Raw genomic sequence first — 22,462 nt, 5'->3', positions numbered from 1 at the left:
AATGTTATTGGACCACTGGATCTCTAAGATTTCTTCTAGTCTTAAATTCTGTAGACCTAACTCAAGTTTCCAATAAATTCATCAGCTATAGCTAAAGCATTCAACTACTCAAGTATTTAATGAATAAATGAATAAGTTAAAGAATTAATAAAAACTTTTGGTTTAATGAAACTTCATGAACCACTACCCTGGGGTAAAAAACTTGGCATAATCAAAAATATGAATTCATTGTGTTCTATTTATTAAGGTAAAATGTATGCTAATACATTTCAGATACCAATTCAAAACAGGTTAAAATAGTTTTCTGCTTTTCAGTTAATCTTCCAAAATTCAACAATGTACAACATGTACATATCATCTACTCTTCAGTTAACTAAAGTTTTACTGTCCTAAAGAGAGCACTGGGTTAATGTATCTCCTTCACAGCCAGACATATTATCAGAAATTGAGTGAGGCACTAGAACAATTTAGTTTAGCAGTTTAAATAGGAAAAAATAAGTTTTCATCTGCACATGTTTTTTTTTTTTTTTTAAATATACTCATAATGGATTTTTTTCTTGGAATCTTAACAAAAATTTCAAGATGAAATAATCAAACTTTACATACTTATTTCAAGTCAAGTTTTCATGTTATAATATGAAATTTTAGAATGAATTATTTTAATTGTAAAAGGTGCTATATATAAATAATATATACAACATTTGTCTAATTAATAGATGATTTAGATGACAGATTACTGCCAACTGTCAACTTAATTTTTTGTCAGGTGTTATCAACATACATTATCACAATATTCTTCAGTCTCCATGCTATTACTGTTAGATCCTAGTCCACATAATATATTCTCATTTAGATGTGCCTAAAGAATGACTCCTACAGAATCTAGCATATGATTTCACATAAAATTGTCAAAAAAATACCAACTGGTGGCTCCCATAAGGAGAATATTTTGATCAGATTAGGAAATAATTTAAGAAGGAACCAAGGGCTGAGGATCACAGGCAATATGTATTGATTAAAGTACCTACTATGTGCCAGGCACTGTGCTAGGTGCTAGGAATACAAAGAGTGAAATATTCCTTACTCTCATGAAGCTTACATTCTAAAAGAAAACCTTTATTTTAAGGAGATTCAGATAATTCAATTCTTTAAGTATTTTAGAATGTTACTGCTGAAAAACTAATCATTTTCAATTCTTTCATTTTATGTAGGAAAAATTGCAGGCCAAGAATGAATGAGTGATTTGCCCAATATTCTATCATGTTGGTACAGAATCTGTACCAATTGTACTGCTGTACTGATTCCAAATTTACTCTTTTCACTATACCACATAAGTGTACAACTAAGGTTTTCATTTTTTCATCTTCTCTTTGCAATATTTGGAATTATTTCTTTTTGTATTATAGAACACAGTTCAAAGAAGCAATCTTCAAATATACTCTTGTCTTCACTGAAAATATTCATACCTTTCACTACCACCCAATGAGAAGTTGCTTAGCTATGTAAATAAACCAAATCAACATAGTATTTCTATGCCTTACAAGATCAACACCTGCCATTTCAATTACTAAAGGGTACTCAAATTACTATGTTTCACTATATCAAATATTTCGTAAAATAATTTGTTGTTACATAGGATCAGTTAGAAAGGAACATAATATAATGAAAAAAGGACAAGAATTGGAATCAGGCATCCTGGATGAAAATTTTCTGACAAATACTAGATGTGTTAGACAAGGTACATAATTTCTTAGAACCCTGAGCAATTCTTTGAGACTATAAATTAAACAATTTGCCCCTTTCTACTCATAGATCCCAGAAGTTCCATATAACAATGAAATCAAGAGTTTGGAATAAAAAATGATCCCCAAACCCAATCAGTTCTGGCTTGAAAAAAGTTTCCCCCCCACCCTTGGAGGCTTTTTGTCATATAATTGAGCATCTATATGAAAAAGAAAAAAAATGTGTTTAGCATAAATTATAAAAATACTTTCTATCTAATTCATTTTCAAATAGGCAAAACTTAACCAAATTGGCAAATGCCTAGTAAATTCAGAATTTTTGGCTCTCACTGTTATTTTTTAAAAATAATTTTTAAAAAGGATCTTTGGAAAAATATACACTTTTTTAAACAATATCAGCAAATTTCATGAAGAGTTCAAGTGGGTAAAGAATACATGTTTAGAGAAACTAGTCTTTTTTGAAGGCTTCCTTTTTTCAGACCATTCCTTAAGATCATGGATTATTTAAAATGAATTTTAGAAGCTGAAAATATCTGATTACCAAGTGTTACCTAACACCCAATTCCTGATATAAAAAGCATACACTTGTATGTTCCTTTCATAGCCTTACTTGACAAGTCAGATAGGTATCCTATAGTCACATAAGAAATTCAAATTGTGCATTCCAACATTTAAGAAAATCCTTTAAAGTCTTGACTTAGATCCTTAATTGAATACTTCTTATTGTACATTCTAAAAGAAAATGTACCAAATTGTGGAATAATGTTTCTGTCAAAAACTTCCCCTGTGGAGCATATAGGATAAACAACAATAATAAACTCTTGTTTCTTTTAAGAAAATCATTGTCGAATTACTCTATCATAATATACTGCTAGCCAATTTTTCAAAAGAATAAAAATATTTGTGATTTTTTTAAGCTTAAGATTACTTTTAAAATGAATATGAAAATTAAGAATCACAGAAGACCAAGTGGTAAGTAAAATAGCAGAACACACTATAATCTACAAGCACTACAGGAGTAAAGGAAAACATGAAATTTCATAAAAGGTATATTCTGAAAGATTTCTAAATTAAATTAGCTAATTTATTGTTACTACAAATTAATATTTACTGATTCTCCAATAAATTGAAAGAATCATCCTCTACAAGTTTCCCATCACATCTGGTCTAAGAACAAAGTTGTTACAAAGTGACAATGCTTAATTAATCAGTTATTCCAACTTGAAGATATTTCAATTAAATGCTTCTCATTTTAGCAAAGAAATGTTATAAAAGGCTACTAAAGGCTAATGGGAAGTTTTCAAAAGGCATTTTCTTGTTTGGCTTATGTTCTTGAGATCCTTTTAAATTTTATAATTCCTCATTTAATGAGTATTTTCAATCATTGAAACAAAACATGAACAATGTGCCTTACTAGTGTTGCTATTCAACGTTATATAAAGTGCCAAAGAAATGGTTTTAATATGCTAATATATATAAGCTCAATAATGTCTGCCAAAAATACTTAAAAACTGAACAGAAAATATGTTTCACCTCTTTAGAACAGGGAGTCTTAAGGGTTAATTACCTTATTTTAAAAACATAATATGTGTAAGCTGTGTTTCAACATAATTGATCTTTTGTAATCTTATGAATTTTGTGAAGCTAAAAACATTATGCAAAAAAGGGGGCTAAAGGTTTCACCAGACTACAAAAAAGGGATCAATGACACAAAAAGATATTAACTTTTGTTTTAGAATAGCAGCATCTTTCAATACTAATTCAAATACTCAAACAACATTTCTTTATGAAAATGCTTTATTGTGAAGAAACAGTGAGGTAAGATAGTTAGAGCCCTAAAGATTTGCATTCAATTACTGCCCTGGATTTAAGCATTAGTGCAGCCATGGACAAGTCACTTGCTCAGAGCTCCAGGGAACTAAGTTTCTAAGACTATATAAAGTAGCACAGAAAATAATGATCTGCTCTGCTCAGCAAAGGTCATCACTGAAAGCTATGACAAGGGACCACTTTGGACATGTTTATGTAATAGAGACATTAAGTACATAGACACAGATATTCATATTTATGTACATATAATTATCCTTGGCAATTTTTAGAAATCTGACATTTTAAAACTGCGCATCATATTAAATGAAGCACTATATATTTCACATGAAAAGCTGACTTTGGAAATAGCATGTGCCCTTCATTACAGTACTGCCCAGATTACTACTGTCTGCTAAACATAAAATGCTATTAGTAAATCAACTAGTTTTATTATTTGGAACTTTATTTTTAAAAGAGCTGCTTGTAATGCAAAAAATAAAAGTTTGTTCAATTTATTTTTAAGCAAATTTACAACTACCAGATCTGTGACTCTTCTTATAATTTTACACTTTACTTTTTTAAAATTTTTTCATTATGATTTTTTCATGCTCATATTAACATTCACACAAGAGGTTAAATGGACTCAGTGAGAGCAATACCAGTTACTAATTTTAGAAATAAACAATCATTTTAAATCTGTGAATTATATTACTATTACCGAGATTTAAAATTATACACATAGCTAATAGTTGTTTTCAAATATATCTAGAAAACTAAATTTCTAATAAAAGCTCCTTCAACCTGGGATTCACAACTTTAAATTACAGCTGAAATTTAAAAAAAAAAAAAAAAGTTTGAGGCTAAAGAGTAAAAATCGAAAAATAAATTTTATTCAGTTTCTACTCATTTAATTTGCTTACTTTAAAAAACCCAAAACAAAGCATATTTAAAATAAAATATAACACATGCTATTTATTCAAGAAAGGGGACTGAATTGAAGTGACTCTGAGGTGTTAAATCACCCTTCACAATTAACTCATTTTAGTTCCATTGTGAGGTTTAGAAAAGTCAATATTAAACACCTGTTTTATCTAAGCGAATTAAAAAAAAAAAAAAGAAGTAAATTTCTCAAGATTAATATCTCAAAAATATATTTTAAAACTATTGAATAATAGTCTCTCAAAGTCAAGTGGTAATGAGAGAGGAAAAAAAACCTACATTCAACACAAAGTATTTCCCTCACTGAGCACCAGAGAGCACCCCACTATTAGTAAGTTCCTCTACGGCTGTTTAAGACAGACTTATTCTATATATAGTCCTTTCTTCATAAGGCATCTCAATGAGCTCTCTCCCTAAAAGGATTCTCAATTTTACCATATAAGCTTGCTACATTATCTCCTACACCTTTACTCATGCCAGCATTCCTGCTTTTAAAGCAGATACTTACCTTGAAAAAAAAGAAGCAAAGTTTTTGTGTCTACTGAGGTTAACAGCAGCCTTACAAATGAAGAAAGCCAGCCACTTAACACTATCTATCCAAAGCATTTGGCCAAGCAGAAAGGAACTGACTAACTCAGAGCATGACTCGGAGCTGACGTCAATGTGCATCTTGTTTGGAGTTTAACTTTTCCACTTCCCTACTGAAACATGATTCCAGGAAATTTAATGACGTCAGTCTTTTGAACTCAATTAGCTGAGGAACAGACCATTTTAAAACAGAGGAGGAAAGAAACACACAAGCACATAAGAACATGAAAACAACAGCTTTTTCTCCTGTTTTGAGCTATATTCTTATGCTTCAGTATAAAATTTTTTCCAAATCTTATTTCACTTCCCGTGCTGTGTACATTTTTCACTAGTTTGCTAGGCTCACCTCACAACAGGTTGCAATAAAGTGACATAATAGTTTATTCCTGCTGAGCATTAGTCTTAACTACCTGAATATTCATAAAAGAAAAAAAATGACTCCTGAATAAACAATGAAATGCAGAACTGCATTGTATAATTACATTTCAGAGTTACAGTGGTGAAAAGATAGAAAAGGATAAGATTTATTTCTGCTTACAATGCTAAAATTACTATTCCTGAACAGTACCTAGACATTTCTAATGTTTTATCTTTAATTCACTACGCAAAATGTATTCTGAAAACTCCTACATAAAATTCCTACCTGTGTCATCTCCAGTTACAGCCATGATCAGCTAGCTTCTGCTACAGAATTTTCTTGTTCCTCTAAGACAGTTCAACAGAAAATGTTCCAAACTAGCAGCATGTACAGGATGACAAATAGGAGTACTGACATCACAATGACATCACTGGCTTATCAATGCCATCAATTTACTTTGTCACTGAATAGTTCATTGCAACAGAAACCTAATGAAAAGCTCCTGCTAATGATACTCACTCCCATTTTCTTCCAAAATCTACTAATAAAACTGGCTCTAACAACTCAAAGAAAATGCCAGCCTCATGAGCTTTTAAGAATTAAAGCCATTTTAATGTTATTTTTATATTGTTTTACTGGAAATTTTGATACAAATTTTTATGAAATCTAAAAATACATTTGGTTTTCTTCATTTATATATTAATTTGTAGATTAAAAATTTGGGGGAAAAGAAAGGCTTAAGAAATATTAATTTTAAAAATGAACATGAGATATTGTGATTTTCTGTCCTACAAAGGGAATTTTTTTTTTTTTTGACATTACATCAATTAGGGCTTTCTATGCTGGCTTGATAGCATATTCTACTAATAAAGTTAGCAGATATTATAATTGTTTTGATGTTTTTGGTCACCTACTATGCCAGAACATTCATCATCTTATTTTAGGACTCTAAAGATCCATGCCATCCTCTCTACCGACGGAGAACATAATCCCTTTTACTCAGATGCTATTTATTTAGAGTCGCTACGGACCAAAAAAAATCATCCCCATGTGGCTAAATCTAGCTAAATTGGTCCCTGGACAACAAGACAAGAATGAAGTATATTACAGGCCCATGCTGGCAGGCTTATCTCAGGTTAGTAGGACCACCCTGACCTTGCATTCCACAAGCATAAATAGTTCTTTGAGAAGTTAGGCTCCCAAACATGCAACAATGAATCATCAGAATTGATCTTTTAAGATTAAATTATCACTGCTATAGGAACTTTGTAGGTGTGTTTCATCTTGCTTCACCTAAAATTGTATTAGAGATTCTAAGCACAGCTAGTAGTGATAATTACAGACATCAAATTTTAGTTTAAATATCAAAACCAATCCTCAACAATTTTGGAGTTTGCTTTAAACACTGCAAACTTTTATCTGTCCTTCGTTTACTTTGTGTATATTTTGTTTCCTACTCTGACAGAATTTAAGCTCCCTGAAAGTGTCCTGTCTCTTTATTTGTATTTGTGTTTGTATTCTGGGGGCATGGAGGAAGTTAGCACAGTACCAGACAAAAAGGAGGTATTTAAGAAAAGCTTGCTGACGTTGGCTCTATTGGTAAACCATAATATACTTCTGACTGAAAGGAAGCCAGCAGAGAGGATATAGAGATGGCCTTGAAAAGTCAAGAAGACCTGGCTTCCAGGGCTGTCTCTGACATCCCTTTGGGAAAGTCACTTAATCTCTTATTGCCCCTGGCAACTCTCCAAAAAGATTGAAAACTACAGCAATCTGAGTTGTCAATCTTCATTAACAGAGGGAGTTTGCTCACCAGGAGTTCCTTGCACTAAGAGAACACAAGTGTAGACAAGAAACAAACAAAAAAACAAGAGAGTCTGTGTATGTTTGTATAAATGCCTTTTCCCCCCTCGCAGCAATCATTTCCCACAATGCCAGCCATGACATGCCATTCTCCTCTCCACTTTGCTAGTTTAGACCCTCATCACCTCTCACCTGGACTATTTTAATAGCCTCCTAATTGGTCTCCCTGCCTCCAACCTCTCCGGTCTCCAATCCATCCTCCACGTAGCTGTCAAATTGATATTCTTAAAACAGAGGTCTCGCCATCATGTCACTTCTCTGCTGCCAGTGGCTTCCAATTGCTTCTAGGATAAAATACACACTCTTCCATTTGGCATTTAAAGCCCTTTACAACATGGCTCTAACCTACCTCTCCAAGATTATTAATAGCAGCACACTGCTCTCCATCACATGCACACTCCCTCTCTTGCCTCCATGCCCATGCATGTGCTGCCCCCCTCCCAAGATGGAATGTGTCTCCTCTTTGACCTCTCCCTCCTAACCTCATCATTTGTGTCCATATGCCTCCCCTTCCCTCCAGCCCCTGCTCCCAGCTACTGCTCTCTAAATACAATTACTTTGGCCTTACTTGTATTTTGGAATTTATCTTGGGGTTCACTGTATTCCCCTTGATACGGGGAAATTTTAGGGGAAAATTACAGTTTTAAACTATTAAAGGTTACCATAAGCTTTATGATATTGGGAATTATCTCATTTTTGTATTCATATATTCAATTCCTTAGAACAAAACCTAGCACATAGTAGGTGCTTAAAAAAATCTATGTTCAGTGAATGAATATGAGAGAGATGGTAAGGCCAGCTATAGATGGTTTAGTGCAACTCATCCCTGCTAATGGAAAACTCAATCAAAATAAAAATTTTGTCCTACCAACAATGGGTCTATACCAATCTTATTAAGAGCTCAAAGTTATATATTATATTATCACTGTAATACTAAAACATAACACACTTCAAAGAAAGAATAATTTTCACCATTTTACAAATGAGGATACAAATTTTTAAAAAGTAAACTAAATTTCTAAAAGTGATCAAGTTGATAGAATAACAGAAATGACATATGTATCCCCACATGAATGTTTAGTGCCCTGAATTAAACATCAGGTATCTGAAGTTTCCCTGGGAAGTTTGATGAAGATCTGAAAGACTAAATGGATATAGTAAAGTTAAGTTCATTTTGAATTCCACAGGGAATAACCACGTTATGCCTCTGCTTCCACCCTGAGTAGACATGAATCACTGGGAAGATCCTAAAGCCTCTATTAATACAGAAGTAGGCCCAATACATAGTCACCAAATTTTAGGGGCTTTAGAGTCATCTCATGCAGTCTTCTCATTTTACAGATGAGGAAACCAAGGCTTAAAGTGGTAAAAACACTTTCCCTCAAGGTCAGAAAATAAATCACAGTATCAGTACTAGATTTCAAATTTCCTAATGCTTACCCCAATACTCTATTAAAAATTTACTACTTTTTGGTGGGGTTTTTGTTTTTTACTAAAAATAATGCTATTACTGTGTTCTTCTAAGGGACAGTTTAAAACCAATTCCCCAGGAACCTAGTTCCAGTCTGGACAAAGCATAGTGGATTGTGTGTTGGCCTTGTGTTCAGGAGAACCTGAATTCGAATCCTGCCTCGGACACTTACTAGCTGTATGATCCTGGACAAGTCACTTAACCTCTTTCAGCCTCAGTTTTCTTATCTGTAAAATGGGGACAACAACAGGGTTGTGAGGATCAAATGAGAGAATATAAGTAAAGCGCATTGCAATCCTTTAAGCGCTATGTAAATCTTATCATCATCACTATCATCATCATCATCATCATCATTATCATCATCATCATCATCATCTACTGACAGAGTAGTAAGACTGGTTGGAAAAGTGGCAACGTATCCAGAGGTCTCTTGACTCTAAATGCTGGCAGAAGAACAAAACTGAGTTTCAATCCGACATAATTAACTTGTATCATTTTAATGCCTCAACATTTAAAATACTCATAGTTTATTTTTTCTCTTATCAGTTTTGTACTTTGTCCAGAAATAAGCTTGTTGCTTTTTTAAAAAGCTACGGCACAGAATGAGAGGTTGCAGTAGGGAGGAAATTATTGTTCATCATCTTAGAAGTTATACTTTACCCTATACCAAATTTATGCTAAGAGTCAAATAAAACAAATATTTACTTTAGGGGAAATTTCTGATAAAGGACGGGGGATATGCTATCTATGAAGGATTGGGTGTATCATTAACAGTTCTTCAAATATTGTGAGTATATTCTGGATAAGTTATATGATAGGCAAAGCTTATAAAAAGAAAAGCAAGTATTTTCATGTTATGTGTCTGCTGTAAAAGCTGCTATTTACTGTTGCAAAACTAACCAAGTAAAGAGCTCAGCCTGGTAACCTTCAAAACCAGTGTCACAAATATGTACAATAAGTAAACACCATTCAAGAAGAGAAATGCAACTCGGGATTTTAAAAAGTTATCACTTCACATAAAATTAATAACACACACAGCACTCTCAGCTGACTAATCTTTAATGTCTAATAATGTAATTCACCTAACTGAACAAAATGATTAGAATGATTTATAACAAAGTCTATCAAGCTGTCTGGTCATTCTAATAGCATGGAATTAGTGCACAATTATGGGTTCATTTTATTTCTATGTGCCAAAGAGTGTTGGGGTAAATGAGAAGGGAATTTGGAAAGTGTTACCTAGACTTGTGATTTCATTGATTTAGGGAACTCCTCATGTGGAAAATCCCTCCATTGATGTAGATTTGCAATTCATCTGCAACTTAACAGTCTGATACTGAGAGATTGACTTGCCTATAGTCATAAAGCTAATATGGAGTAGAGGCAGGGCTTAAATCCAGGTCTTCCTTTCTTCAAGGCTGGCCCTCTTGAGTATCAAACTCACTAGAGAGAAAATTGGTATTTGAGAATTCTTTAACATTAAAGATTAGTGAAATCTGGATTTGTTTTGAAATTATCTGGTGGCAATTTGACAGCAGTATGATAGGTAGGGGAAAAAATCCACCTCAACCATTAATGACTGTGATAAAACTAAATTCATCCTAAAAGACATGCAATAAAGATTTAAGTTCTTATCCATCAGAGACTAGGAACTTGTAGAGATACAATATATATTACTGACCCCAAAATTAAGAATATTTATTTAGTAGAGTAAATCAATAGGATTTGGATGTTGTCATTTTATAATTTTACATTAGCTTTAATTTTTCTAAATGTTCCCAAAATTTTACTACTTGGTGGGAATTAAGCAATTTCTGTAAATGGCTGTTTGATATACTAAGATATTATATCTTCCTTAACTCTCTTCCTTATTAAGTGGTCAATAAAAAATTGCTAATGTCATTTGAAAAGCCACACCACCAAGAAATGGTGTGAATCATTTAAAACTATCTAAACTTATTGTATTAATAAAATATACCTTGGACAACAACCTGGCTGCCTGGTACAAAGAACTGCTGTGTGCCATCAGCTGATTGTGCTGCATACTGTACAATTGTAGCACCTGGTGGAGGAGCTCCTGAATTTGTCATTGTTAATGTCTGTAGTCCCTGAACACCATCAGATCCTGGATTAGAAATCTGGATTGTTCCACCTTGGGCTATAGCAACTTAACAGAAAAAAGAAAAGAAACATTAGAAACTGTGAAAAATCATACTTAATAATCCTGAAATGGAAAACATACACTTGGATATTTTAATTCTCAGGTGGCTTTCTATTTTTCAAATCACCATGGAATCTCTGCCTTTCTATGTGGCATTTTCTTAGTGAATAGATGAGAATCATCAACTTAAGTCAAGGAATATTTCTCTTTAAAAGCCCTTAAAGCTAGTTTTATAATGTTCTTTTTGAAGGTGGGATAAGGAGTAGGTTTGGGCTTAAAATAATTTTAGATCAAAATAATTATTCCACTATCTTCCTGGTTAACTGATCTTTCAAAAGACATTGAAAAGAGCCTCAAAATTTTTCATGGCACCTACTGAATTTGTTGCCACCACATTCTTTTCTCCATTTGTCCAGAATGATTTGAGGAAATATTAAGAGTCAAAGAATGATCTAAAATAACCACCAGGGACTCCCTTACAATTTTAATTTTACTGAGGCACTTTTAATAGCAGAAAATCAATATTTTTTTCTATTAAGTATATCTGCTATTAGAAACTGGGAAAACTTTTGTCTCATAATGTTTCTACTACTGAGTAATAAATCTGTACTTTGTTCTGTTTGAGTAATCATAAAAAAGAAAATAAAACTTTAATTCTTATATATGATTTTAAAGAGCACTATAAAATGTAGAGTTCTTTTAAAAATCTTCAAATATTTTTCAAAGACAGGCTTTAAGTAGTTTTAGCCTTTCTATACCTGACAAGAGTATGGAATGGTATTTTAGACAGAATACTGCCTTCTTAAAAACAATAGGAAATATAGTCATATTTTTAGCAATAGTCTAATGTTAAAAAAAGAAAACTAATAATCATTTTCAATCACCAAATTAAAATATCTTTTTTTTTTTTTTTTTGGTGAGAGATAGAGAAGATTTAATCAAATAAGACTTTAAAATGAAAAATAAAATATGCTAGAAAAATATAACCACAAAAACTGAAATCTGATAAGTACAATAATGTAACAATTCAATTTAAAACAAACATTCAGTACAGATGGGGGTCAATTTCAAACTTCCATTCTTAGGAGAAGCAAGTAAATAAATGATCTTTTAGTTAGAGATTCATATAATTGGGGGAGGGGAAGAATTCCAAATAAACATCCAAATAAATTTTTCAATCAAAGATTCAGGTATTTATATAATGACAATTAAGAGTTCCTAAATTTTGGTATAACACTGGGTCTAATTTAGTTGAAAAAAAGAGCTAAAAAAATTCTTATAAAATAATTAACAAAATGTCACTGAATATATTTAGTATGGAAGATGAATAAAATTTATCTGTACAAGGACAGAAGGGTTTAATGTAGAACTGGAACGTTATCAAAGTCTGATTACCCACAATACTTGGGAAATGTATTTGTACTTATGCTTACTGAATTTTCAAAGGAAGTCTTTTTATTCCTCATAGAATATCATTCTAAAATACATTAGCCCACTTTTCCTATCTTTGTAAGTAGACTATACTGAATATTCTTTGATGATTCAGTGCTTCAGGATCATCATTCTAAACATCAATGCTTAAGTGTAAAGGACTACAAAAATGGAAGAGGAAGGAGGTTGGACTAAATGTTTACTAACCTCAAAATGTAACTATAAATTTGGCTTCCCTCTAAATTCTTGATCAGAACTTGTTTTATGATTTTCCCTTTTCAAAGTGCAATGTCAAAAATTCTAGATGATCAAGGTTTATCAATGTAAACACTACATATATTCTTCTAAAATTCAAATCCTGACTTTATATATGACAGGCCTTCAGTGAATGCATTTAAGCTTAACAACAAACAGCTTCAACTTTTTAAGAGCTGGAATAACAGCTCTTATAAATAAATGATTTACTTCTTTTTCAAATTTATCATTTTTGAAATTAGTATTTCATATATACATGATAAAAAATGTTATATATTTGCCAAAGATATAGAAAATAAGCAAACAATAGAAAGCAATTATGTGAGCTCTTCATTACTCAGCCTTAGGGGGAAAAAACCTTTTATAAGGATATAAATATAGAAAATGTAAAGTAATATCCAAATATTAAAATATTTGGATTTTGATGGTTTTAACACATCATGGGATCAATTTGTAAACTTTAATTCCAAAAATCTCAAAAAACAATGTAAGAATACATTGCATATACTTTTATCCTTTAGATATCTTTTAATCAACTTTTCCTGAGATCATCACTAAGGTTATTATTATGACTTCATGTGCCTTTTTCCAATCTCCTAAATTATAACAAACTTCCAACTAACCTGCTATGTTCTCTGTGCAAGCAACTGTTACCAACAAGCTTAAAAATGTACTTCCTTCTCCTTTTTTTTTTCAACGATCTCATTTATTCCCAATGATTTTCAAAACAGTACTTCTTCCATGGTATACAACTTCCACAAAGAAAAGTCTATCAAGAATCTCTTACTTTCTTAGGAATTTTTGTCTTTCATTTACCTATCAAATCCCTCTAGCATAAGCAAATATTGAAGATGGCTAAATGACATTTCATTTGTTGATTGTGTTTACATATTTTTTATCTGACATAAAGATACAGTTTTCTCTATAAAGGTTTATAATTTAATTTTTAATACCCTAAACAAAATTTCCAAACACCCAATGGCAGATTTCAATGATCTATCTTATTCCAACTTCCTTTGCTAAGTCAATCCCTATTGTGCAGCAACTATTCAAGATCATAAAAGTACATTTTTTTCAACTGACATATGATCTATAATGAAGTCAAAGATTCTATTCATTTTAGCATGAAGTCCTTTTTAGAATCTAAAATTTTAATTTTCACTGTAAAATACATGCATAGTTTTCAAATGTCTAACACAAATTGGGAAATAACTTCTGTTGATTTTTAAATATCATTACAAAATTTATTAGGCAAATAATTCAAGGACAGCATGACAAGCAATACTCATCAACAGGAGCAGAGAAAAGTTAATAATAAATTCATGTATCATGAGTATTAACAATACACTTCTAAAATGTTAGTAGATCATTTACATAAACAAGGTTCAACTTTCAGGGCCATTAGTGACTATGGATAAATAAAAATTTATGTTTTTCCCATAACACATTAGCTTTAAAAAGGCTTAGTCAGTGTTTTCCTAAAATACCTGTAATAAAGGCAAAAACCTGAGCTTATCAATATGCTTTTTGTGGTAGCAATTTAAATAAAAAAAAAAAAATTCCTATTTTAATAACTGCTTCTTTCCACAATAAAAAGTCAATTATTTCTCTAATTTTAGGGCCTTCAAATTTAAAATATTATTTTATTTTCAAACTATTTTGTCCCAATTAATAATTTTGAAAGACAGTTTATTTAAAATGCATTATCAAAACAATTTATCGTATTAACACATCTAAAGATAAACACATTCTAACGATGTGAAATTGTACCTATTGTAAAATCTGAATTTGCTAATTCCACAAAAAATTCTTCTCTATGGAACCAACATGTCATAGATCACAAGAGTTTTAGATTGGAAAGGACTCTAAAATAAAAAAATAAAAAAAAAAACTAAACTTTTCAAGTCCAACAGCTAGTGAGATATTAAAATTTAGGTCTTTTCTTGACTGTTCTTATTTCTTCACCACTTCACCACTACCATCACAACAAAAAACAAAATAAACCTTTAAAAACCATTAAGTACTAGAAAGACCATCACGTACAATGCCTCAATTTTACAGTTGAAGAAACTGAAGCATACAAGTAAAATAACTTGCCTCTAAAGATTAGATTAGAAACCAAATCTCCTAATTCCAAATGCAATAATACTCCTTCCACAAATCCACACTGCTTTCATTTTAACTTTCTTGCATACAGAATTTTGTCCAAAAATGTTTTTAAAGACTCCACTATCCAATGGTTCACCTTCTTCTAGATGTTTATCCTCTCAACAAACTCTACAGTCCAGAAAAGAAAGAAGGCAACATGAGCTGTTTCTGGAGAATCTCTAAAATACTGCTGAAAGCAAACTCAAGGTAATAAATAGCTCTCTGTACATATTTTGTGCACAAATAATATAAACCTTTTTTTTTTTTAACCTTGGAATATGACAGTGTATTTGAAGAGTACCCAAGAATGTTTCCAAACACCAACCCTCTAGCCCCACAGCTCCATTTATCAATCTCCTTCTACCCTTAGGATAACATCAACACTGCCATATCTGAATAAAACTTAGTTATTTCTCTAAACCCAGCAACCCTCAGTTCATTGGTGGACCTGAACATTATGACCCTTCCCAGTTATATCACTACCTTTACCTTTTCTTTTTCTATAAGTGGTCACATGATAAATACAAAATATGGAGATCTGTGTGATCGCTACACTGGCATCACTGAGGGGTAGCTAGATAGTGCAGCGAATATAATGACAGACTGGGACCAAGACGACTCCTCTTCCAGAGGTCAAATCCAGCTCAAACACTTACTAGCCCTACACTCCTGGGCAAGTCACCTAACCCTGTTGGTTTTAGTTTCTTATCTACAAAAATGAGCTAGAAAAGGAAAAGGTTCAAATTACTCCAGTATTTTTGCCAAGAAAACCCTAAATGGAGTCATAGATAGTTGGCATTATTGACATTACTGAACAACAGCAAAATTCCTCCAAGGCACTTGTCTGTACAATACATAGTAGCCAGGTAAGATAGCATGGGTATAATGGAAAAATCAATCTGAGTAAAGAGTCAGAAGACATGACTTTAAATCCTGGATCTGCTACTTACTTCTGTTATTATTAATACAAGTCAACCTCCCAAGGCCTCAGAATTCTCTTATAAGGGACATCCAGATCTATGTCCTATAGAATCTACCAAGTGTAATCTGACACTTAATATATGTTTTTGATGATAATGTAGTAATAGAACTAAATTGCATTAAAAAATCATATCCTAAAAGGTAGTCCTTTTGGAAATAAGAGAATTTCCATAACCCAAATCAGTTCAAATATACTCAGTAATTACCTAGACACACTTGTGAAAAATGAAAAGTTCCACATAATTAATAACATGAAGATAAAAGAAAGACAAGTCCTATAAGAGATGGCAGAGAGGACAATTAGGATAAAAAGTTTATAGTGCCATAGAAGATGGAGTTGAAATGGATCTGAGAATTCATCCAAAGAGGTCCACAGAGCCTTCCTACCCACCCATCCGAGGTCCATAGATAGATTTGGAAAAATATAGTTTTTAGATGGGGGGGGAATATATATATATATCACCTTTATTTTCACTAACTGATAACAGAAAATTTAGTGTTTTCTCCAATTATGAATTTAAAATAAAAATGGGATCCATGATTCTAAAAACGTAAAGAACACTTGACCTTGACCAACTCCCTGATTTCACAGACTATGAATTAGAGAATGTTAGTTACTTGACTACAACTCACATAGGTAATAGGAGAACTGTAAAGTAAACCAAATAAGGAATCAACCTGGAAAGATTATTAGTTTGCCCTGTGATTTGAAGTAACTCGATCAAAGATATGTTAGATTCTAATTATGCAGAACCATGTTAATTTAACATGTTAACTTTACTCTTTCTGTCATATCAGTATGCACTTTCATATTCCATCTTAAGTTACCTTTGATTTTTCTTCTCTCTCACTTCTCATATCCAATCTATTACCAAGTCCAGGCAATTCAGACTCAAGATATATACTCCCCATTCATCTCTTATGCCCATTTCCACCAAGATGTATTATTTCAATAGCCTCCTAATAGGACTTCCTGTTTCTCTTCATTTTACCTACTCCAATTTATCCTTCATACAGTCTAATCTTCCTGAAGCTTAGTTTTAGTCATGTCCATCTATAATCAAAAATCTTCAGTGGCATCCTACTGCCTGAAGGAAACATAAATTTACATGACCTTTAAAACATGCAAAACTTGGACCACCCTTACATTTCCCACCTTACATCATGCTGGCCCTTAAAAAAAATTATTTTTTAATGCTAGCCCCTTTGATGTACTCTATGCTACAGTCAAAAGATATTATTCTCTGCTTCCCATCCTGGCCAAGTACTTTCTATAAGAACATTCTTTGCTCATGCTCAATAACCTCCAATGTATTCTTTTCCCCTTAGTTCAGTTGCTTAATTCTTGTCTACTTTTAAAAGGCCAATTCACAAATCACTTCCTAATCAGAGACGTAAAAACTTCTCTAATCCCTACCAATTGCAAACCACCTAACCTTTGTTTTAAGTCTTTAATGCCCGTTTCTTGTTTATTTATTTAATTCCTGTACTACACTGTAAGCTAGAGCTCCTGTTTTCCAATAGCTTACCTGAACCTTTTCTCTCTTCAGAGCCTTTATCATATTACCTGGTACACAGCAGGAATTTAATGCTTGTTGTTTTAATCAATGCAAATATGTATAATCTATTCTTAAAGATACCCTAAACTATATAGATTGAGATACAACAGGTAACACACAACAGCAATGTATCTTCATGGATAAGATGTTAACAGATTTGAAAAGAGCAGCAGATTCTCTCCACAAATCTTCAGCTTTAAATTTCCATAGAAAAACTAGGAACAAAAAAAAAGAGTTTGGAATAGATGTGCCTTAGAAAATACAACAGTCAAAGGGTAGTTAACAAGAAACAGGTAGTGAGTACCACACGGATCACATTTATATAAAAGTGGGTAAATTTGAGATAATTAAGATAGGCATTAATATTGCATTTTACCCATGATTTACACAAAACTTAGAGGCAAAGTTGGGAATGAACTCAGGCCAATGAAGTTTTACTAAAGTTTCACAACACAGCTATCAAATGGAAATAAAGAGTAGATTCACTAGGAAGAGTCATACAAAGTAGGTTTGTAGAATATATCACATTATTCCTGATAAAATAAACTTTTCAAAAGAATGTACATTAAAGCTTCTGATCTCTATCTCTGAAAATATACGCTATGTATGATTGAAAAGTCAAGAGCACAAAACATAAAAATAATAACTGTGGTAAATATAACTCATTTAATAATAATAATAGCTGACATTTTATATAGTACTTAAAGTTGAAAAGCTTTTTCATCTATTATCTCAGTTGAATAAAAATTTGAACTCCATAAATTTCTTCTATAAAGAATAGTCATGAGAGAACTATATAAGTTCTTGAGTTCTTAAGACTATTAATTTCTCTTATCAATCTGCAAATCAATCTTCTAATAGACTGATTCACTTAATTTGGAAATTAAGGGCAAGATAATAAAAAAATCAGATATTAGAAAATTTTCAGTGCAATAGGAGTAGATCTGATGACAAGAAAAATGATCAGAAAGGGGTTAAAGTAGAGAAAATTGATTATTCTGGAATCTAAGAGTAGATAAACAAAGTCTATACTATTGTGTCAAAAGATCTCATATTTAATAAGAAAATCATAGTTTTAAAGGAAACCTTTATACAGTGAACAACTTTAATATTGCAACATTAAACTAAACTAACAATAAGTTCCTATTACTCTATTTTGGGAGGAAATTCCCTTTCATCTATGTAATAAAAAAAATTTTAAGGGAGATTTTTCATGTTAACATGTATCTTTTAATAACTATCATATATTTCTATTTCTAGAACTAAAATAGAGACCATTAATATATTTAATTTCTTCCAATAGTCTCTATTAAGGCAAAATAGCTCCACTTGTATGTAACAAATCTACATATAAGATTATGATGAAATACTTTAGATCATATGCATATGACCTTAATGGATTTCCTCCTACTTTTATCACTTTCCCCCTCTAATACCAGGAACTAATATTCACATCTTATTTTGTTCCAATAGGATATATATTATCAAAGTACAATATATCTATAGCAAGCAATTAACTTTCAGGTTCTATTCTTAGATACTATTTATATGTAGGTATACATTCCAGAATACGCTGATGACTATCATTCAGTGGAAAGACTGCAGGTATTTATAAAAACTTTTATTTCTTTAATCTATTTGGAATGATTGCATATATTCATAAAAGCTTTTATTTCTTCAAATTTTACATTAGTACTTTTTGCTTTTTCTAATTCATCAACCCTTCAAATACCAGTAACAAACACATTGAATTCTGTTAATTTATAAAAGGAAAAAACACAAGAGGAAGACAACTAGATAGAAACTACAAAATACATGTAAAAAAAACTACATATTTTTGCAACAAGAGATCCTGAAAAGCCCTCAAGAATAATATCTAAATGAAAATTGTGTGGCTTGTTATTGTTAAAACAATTTTCTCCACTTGACCTTTGATGACATCAGCAATTAACAATATTTAATCCATGCACAGAATTGAAAACTAGAGTTACTGCCTATAAAAATTATGCCTAAATCAAGTATTATAACTAATATGAAAACACATATTTGAATATTTATCTATTTATCTTCTAAACAAAGATAAAGGGAATTTAGAAGATTCTTTTGCAAATTATATTTTCCTAACTAGTAATAGTGATTGACCTAGATATATGAAATATAGTGCACTCTTCTGCTGAATTAACAAAGGTCAAATATCATCAAGAGACTGAATACAACCAGGTTTTGTGCTTTTAAATGATTAATAACACTATATTAGGGACAAATTAGAAACCAGTTCTAGTTCCAGTCTATTAGATGGCTCAAATATAGAAAACTCTAGGTAGATCTTTCTTAAAACAAAAAATGAATACCTACAGAATAAAAAAACAAAACAAAACACTTATCTACCTTTACAATTCTCTCATGTGGAAGATAAGCTATTACCCTTCACACTATCTCCAATCAAGTTTAATGCTTGACCACTGGTTCCACAAAGAGCTGGATTCAAAATGACCAAGAATGAAGAGTATCTTGTTTGCGCAGAAGCAGAAATTAAAAAAATATGATCGAGACTCTTCTGATGCTATCCCTACCTTTAAAAAAATGTCCTGTGTTAATAGAAATACTATTTGTTTTCCTTCCTATTTTCCCATAGCACTTTCACAAAAATTATCTTTTTAACTTTATGATAAACTCTGTAAAGGAGAATAGCAAATGTTATTATACCAGCAAAAATAAATGCCATTCCCCCCCCCCTAAATCTACCTTGTGTAAAAACTGATTACTTACTGTCTATAAACAACTTTTTCTGTATATATTCATGTGACTTTTTCCTTTCAAAAATATCTGATTTTAGCAATGAAGCATGTATCTGGTACCAATATGCTATTACCTTCCCTTAGATTATGTGACTAGTCCAAAGACACACAACCAACTAGTGGCAGTCTCACACTAAAAACAAGTTCTTATTCTCATCTAATACTCATTCTATTATAAAAACATAGTACGTGTCATCAAAATGTGTAAGATACCTTACTGTAAAACTATTAGCACAACTGGAAAAATAATCTAAAGCATAGTAAACTGCTAAAAGCCTTTCTATATCACAAAGGTGATTTCCTACTTGTCCAGATTAAATGTAATTAAATATAATAATAAGATCTTTCATCCTAGATGTTCAATATTAGAAGGGTTTTGGAGAGAGAGCTATGGTTAGACCCAGATTTAACAAACAAAATATTTAAATTTCAATTATACTCCAGTATCTGCAACACAGATCCTCTTTTACAAGAATATTTTACATAGCAAACTTAACTCTTTATTAGGGGTAACAACTAATGCCTTAATTACAGCAAGGAACATAAAAGTTTACAATACATTTAACATATGAGTACTATACATATAAACATCAGTTTAATAATGTCAGTTAAAATGTCTGCCTATTATTGTGATTTTAAAAGCTCAATATTTTTTCCATCTTCACATTGGCAGAACTATAATATAAATGAACAAAGAGAGGAATGGAAATAGAAGTACACTTAAAACATTATTTTTAAAAATACAAATATTTTTCATATGATAATATATATTTTTCATATTAAATTTTAAAATAGCAAGATACATGCTTTAGCTCTATTCATTTGCTTTCAACCTTAACATAATTACAGTAAAATAACTAGAAACAATAACAAAGTAAAAGTTCTCAGCAGAAATTAATGAAAATATATCTGAAAGGAGTAAAAGCCTTACAGTATACACTATTACCAAATTCTTTTCTTTTTAATGATTTTTTTTGATTATTAATAAAAGCTGAGTTTTTCAATGTGAAAATGGCTTTCAATACAAATCTCACTTTATTTAACATCCATTTTTTAAAAAATTCTGTAATACATACAGGTGGGAATCATTGACATATTGAAAGCTAAAACAATACTGAAAAGCAAAATTATTTTAATTTAGCATAGTATTCTTTAATATAACTACAAAGTACTTAAAAAAATAAAATTATGTTATATTTTATCTTAGCATACATACTGTATTGCCCCGTGCTAGTCTGATATATGCTAGTTGGCACTGCCATGGTAGCGATGTTAGGTGGCGTTCCCTCTTCCTCAGATTTTTCTTCTTCAATCTTGGGAACACCAGGCACATCAGATGAAAGTTCATTCAGTATTTTTCTACAACATAATTTACATATTTTAAGTGATCATTCTAACTTCTATAAAACATCTATTTAAAATATGAAATAAGAGCAAAAACAAAAGCTTAAAATTAAGGGTTTTGATGGTTAATTATACAATATTGTACAACAATTACATCATGTTGGAAATTTTAAACTCACCGATATGAAGGTCTTCTTGAAAGGATTTCTCTACGTTTATGAGAATCAATTACACCCTCTGCTTCTGCAGACTCATCTGTCTCTGCAATTGTTGCTACCTAGAATACAAGAGTTTCTAAAAATTTATCATAAAATAAAAGGCCTTCTAATTAATTCATTCAATCAATAATTATTGAAGACTATCATTTATATAACACTCCATTATGTATTTTGGCAGATATAAATAACACATAGTCCAAGCCCTCAGGGAACTTATAATCTAACTAGAGAAAATATATAAATACATGAAATACTCAAAACATAGGAGACTACATATATAATCATGTACCAAACAGCATAGAAGTTCTACAGATTTGAGAGAAAGTCAAATCATTGAAGATCTAGAAGAAGCTCAGATGGTTCTATGTAGAAGGTGGCTAATTCTGAGTCAAAGAATCAAAGATTCTTACTGTTTGGAGAAATTTTAGAAGTCATGTAGTCTTGCCCGTACTTCCGTCTCCACTTAAAAGATTTCCATTATGGTTAAATCCTCTACTTAAGGCAATCATTTCACTTCTAGACAGCTTTAATTGTCTTTATAACATCTACCCCACTTTCCTCTAGGGGCAATCAAAATGAATCCAATCCCTCTTCTACGTAAATACCATTTAAATTCATGAAGAGAGAATGAGACACCTTGTTAGACATGATTTACTGTGTGTGTGTTTTGTTGGTTTTTTTTTTTAAAGCTTGGATGTACTTAATTTTTGTTAAAAAGAAATGAAATTTTGAGAAGTGGTATAATTGTGGGAAGATAGGTAAGTGATGAAATTTTTTAAAAGAATGTTAATGTGGCA

At 31.4% G+C, this 22,462-nt stretch overlaps 1 protein-coding gene across 1 annotated transcript in view; it reads right to left on the bottom strand.

The window, feature by feature from the left end:
• The window catches only part of CREM (cAMP responsive element modulator), a 69,241-nt gene that overhangs the window by 9,538 nt on the left and 37,241 nt on the right, over positions 1-22,462 (bottom strand). The window contains 3 exon segments of the mRNA XM_074267127.1: positions 10,749-10,937; positions 21,320-21,462; positions 21,627-21,724. Of these exon segments, the coding sequence (XP_074123228.1) occupies positions 10,749-10,937; positions 21,320-21,462; positions 21,627-21,724 (430 nt within the window).

This window comes from Sminthopsis crassicaudata, chromosome 5, assembly GCF_048593235.1.
Source record: "Sminthopsis crassicaudata isolate SCR6 chromosome 5, ASM4859323v1, whole genome shotgun sequence".
Taxonomy (NCBI): Eukaryota; Metazoa; Chordata; class Mammalia; order Dasyuromorphia; family Dasyuridae; genus Sminthopsis; species Sminthopsis crassicaudata.
Note: the sequence above shows the minus strand (reverse complement) of the source record. Positions and strands in the feature narration are given on the sequence as shown.